General features: G+C 49.6%; 1 protein-coding gene across 1 annotated transcript; it reads left to right on the top strand.

Annotated features, from left to right (window-relative positions):
• Positions 1-1,452: 1,452 nt before the first annotated feature.
• HOO65_040711 (uncharacterized protein) lies at positions 1,453-2,775 on the top strand (the record flags this gene model as incomplete). The annotated part of the gene is made up of 1 exon (XM_071000717.1): positions 1,453-2,775. The coding sequence occupies one exon, from the start codon at positions 1,453-1,455 to the stop codon at positions 2,773-2,775; it is 1,323 nt and encodes a 440-aa protein (XP_070859554.1).

The raw sequence follows: 2,775 nt of genomic DNA on the forward strand, positions 1-2,775 counted from the left end.
GGCCATTCAAAACCGAGCAATGAGAAAACGGAGCAGTAGACCAAAGAGAATATTGGTTTCTTTGAGTTTTGCTAGTGCTGGAAATAGAAACACAGAAACGGGATGGGATGAGAGGTGTGTGACACGGTTGAAGAAGAAACAAAGAAAAGAAAAAACCTAGATAGCGTGTTTAAAAAGAACCGGCTAGTTTGTAAACGCTATACATGAGATAAGCATAGACACGGTTTATGAATTGTCAAAGACGGGGCTTGGTGATAAGATTATGAAGTGAGGTCCACTTGACAAGGCTGACAAAGTGTCACAGAGTGTCGTGGAGAAAATTATACAGCCTTGCGCCAGGGTACAATGCAGTACGTACACATTATGATACAGTGGATATCAATCAGTACAGCAGCAAACAGCAAGAACACTTTAGGCAATGTAGTAGTAAAACAGAGGAGCAGAGCTGAAACAGCAGGTACCTCCTCTCTGCTGTCAAAAGCACTTAACATCCAGGTACCATTTAGCAGGCCACACCCATGATTGGTTTCCACGTCGCGCAGCAACGGCCCACACCGACCATGATTCTGCCCTATTTTCGTGTGCTTTCTTTGTGTTGCTCCACTCTTTTTCTCTTAACGCGTCGCGGGGATCCCTTATGAAAAAGCAGTGGGGCAATTTGCTTGGAATCTAGTTGCCAACCTCCTCAATACCCGACAACCAGTAAACAAGAGGGGCTTGCATATGGCTTGTGATTGGCTGTTGTTTGTATCTCTTTGTATAATATCCAGCTTTCTTTCAATCGCTCTCCATGACCCTGGGCAAATCCCTCCCCCCCTTCATGTCCTGCTCTTTAACCCTTCTTGTTCTCTCTACTCATAACCAGGACGTGCGCCCCCTTTCTTTTTTTTTCCCTCTCTTCTTGTTACCCTAACCATTATCACGGGTTTGCTTACTCTCATATCCACTTCCCAGATATCTCAGCACAACATCACCATACACCAACCCACCTGTTAGCTTGATTCTCCCTGGATACCGCCTGGAATCCTAGTTACCACGGCTATTTGTTTCTACGTCTTTGTGTGTGCCTTCTGTGGCATCCCTCTCTCGTTCTTCGTGAACTTGTGAGACAGGCATCAAGAGTAACAGGCTTTCTTGCTTTTTGTCTTTGATGAAGCTCAAGCCATAACGGTCACTCGCCAATAAGATAGCCTTTGCTGCTGCTCATGCCAGGTGTTTTAGTCCTGCTGCATCTTGTTCTTCGTCTATCTCTTGGACACTTCCTGTTTGCTATTAACGACGAGATAAACCCTGACCTCTAAACTCTTTGGAGCCTACTTGCGCATCAGCGTGTCAATTCAGCAACTTGAGACCAGTGTATCTCGTCCACTCGCTAGATCTTCTCTATACACTTGACCTCCTATTCAATTGCATACTCCTACGAACACACTTTTTTTTTGCTGGCCCGGAATCATGGTCTCTAGCAAAGTTCCCTTGGCAGGTGCCCGAGCCACCACGCCCTCATGCAATGAGTCTGAGATGACCGTACACACACCTCCCACCCCTAGATTTGGTGGTTATGAGGACCATTGGGCTCCGTATTCCCCGCGCAAATCAGCTCGTATTGCAGAGAGGAAGACACACCGAACACCGTCGCCGCCGCCTTTCAGCCGCACCCAGACTGTTGCCTCTACCCCTGCCCGGAAAACTACCTCTTCCAAGACGGCTTCCGTCTCTTTCACCTCTCCCATGGTTCCACCTAGAAAGAAGACACCCCAAGGACTACAGACGCCTCGCAAACAACTGGGTAGCTCTCGTCTTACTTTGGATCCAGCTTGCCTATCATCATCCTCGAAAATACAAGAGCCCTCAGCTAGTTCCACCAATGTTGGGTCTGCTGGTATGCTAACGCCTGCCAAGACACCCCGCAAGGCTGCGCTGAGAAATGAAAACCTGGACTCCATTTCTCGGAATATATTCTCTGCTTCTACTACCCTTGTAGACACCAAGTCTCCCGAGCTGACACCACGTCGTCGTAGAGTCAAAAAGTACACGGGTAGCTCTCTTGATAGCATCATTGCTGACGAGCCTGATGAAGAAGACCCGGCTATTCCCATATTTACGGACGCTGCCGACCGACCCTTTGTTATAAAAAACACAGAGGATGATCCGTTTCTCCGCAAAGCCCCTTCAATGATGCCCCCTCCCACACCTAGGCGCCGCAGCCCGCGGAAGAATGTGCTAGTGGCTGGGGAGGGCCGTATCACCGTTGAGGATGCCATCAAGCGAGACGATGGTATTATTTACACCTTCCGTGGCAAAAAGTTCCTTCGCAAGTTTTCTCCTGAGCGCGAAGAAGCTGATGGTATTCGCACTCGCAGTGGCTTGAAACCTCGTCTTCTTTTCCCTCCAAAGAAGACCCAACCTGCCCCTTCGTCATCACTTGAGGACGAAGAGGCTGATACCGATGTTGAAGATCACATTAAGAACGAGATTATCATTGCTGAAGACGCCGAGGAGCAGGAAAAGGTCGCTGCTACCGTGGCTCCCCCACTACCTGCCACACCTACCAAGCCCATGGCCGCTAGCACCAAAACACCTAAAAGCGCCCGATTGAGCCTGCTGACGCCCCCCGAGTCGCACCGTTCTACACGCTCATCCGGGAAGTTCTTTGATGCCCTTCCGATCAAGCGTTCAAGTGCAGTCTTCGAGCAGTGGCGCAGCACGGGGGCTAAACGTCGTCGTGCTGCCGATGATGAAGACTCGGAGCCTGTATTCAAGCGGGCGAGGGCGTAG

The sequence above is a fragment of the Ceratocystis lukuohia genome, assembly GCF_044167205.1.
Source record: "Ceratocystis lukuohia strain C4212 chromosome Unknown Supercontig4_pilon, whole genome shotgun sequence".
Taxonomy (NCBI): Eukaryota; Fungi; Ascomycota; class Sordariomycetes; order Microascales; family Ceratocystidaceae; genus Ceratocystis; species Ceratocystis lukuohia.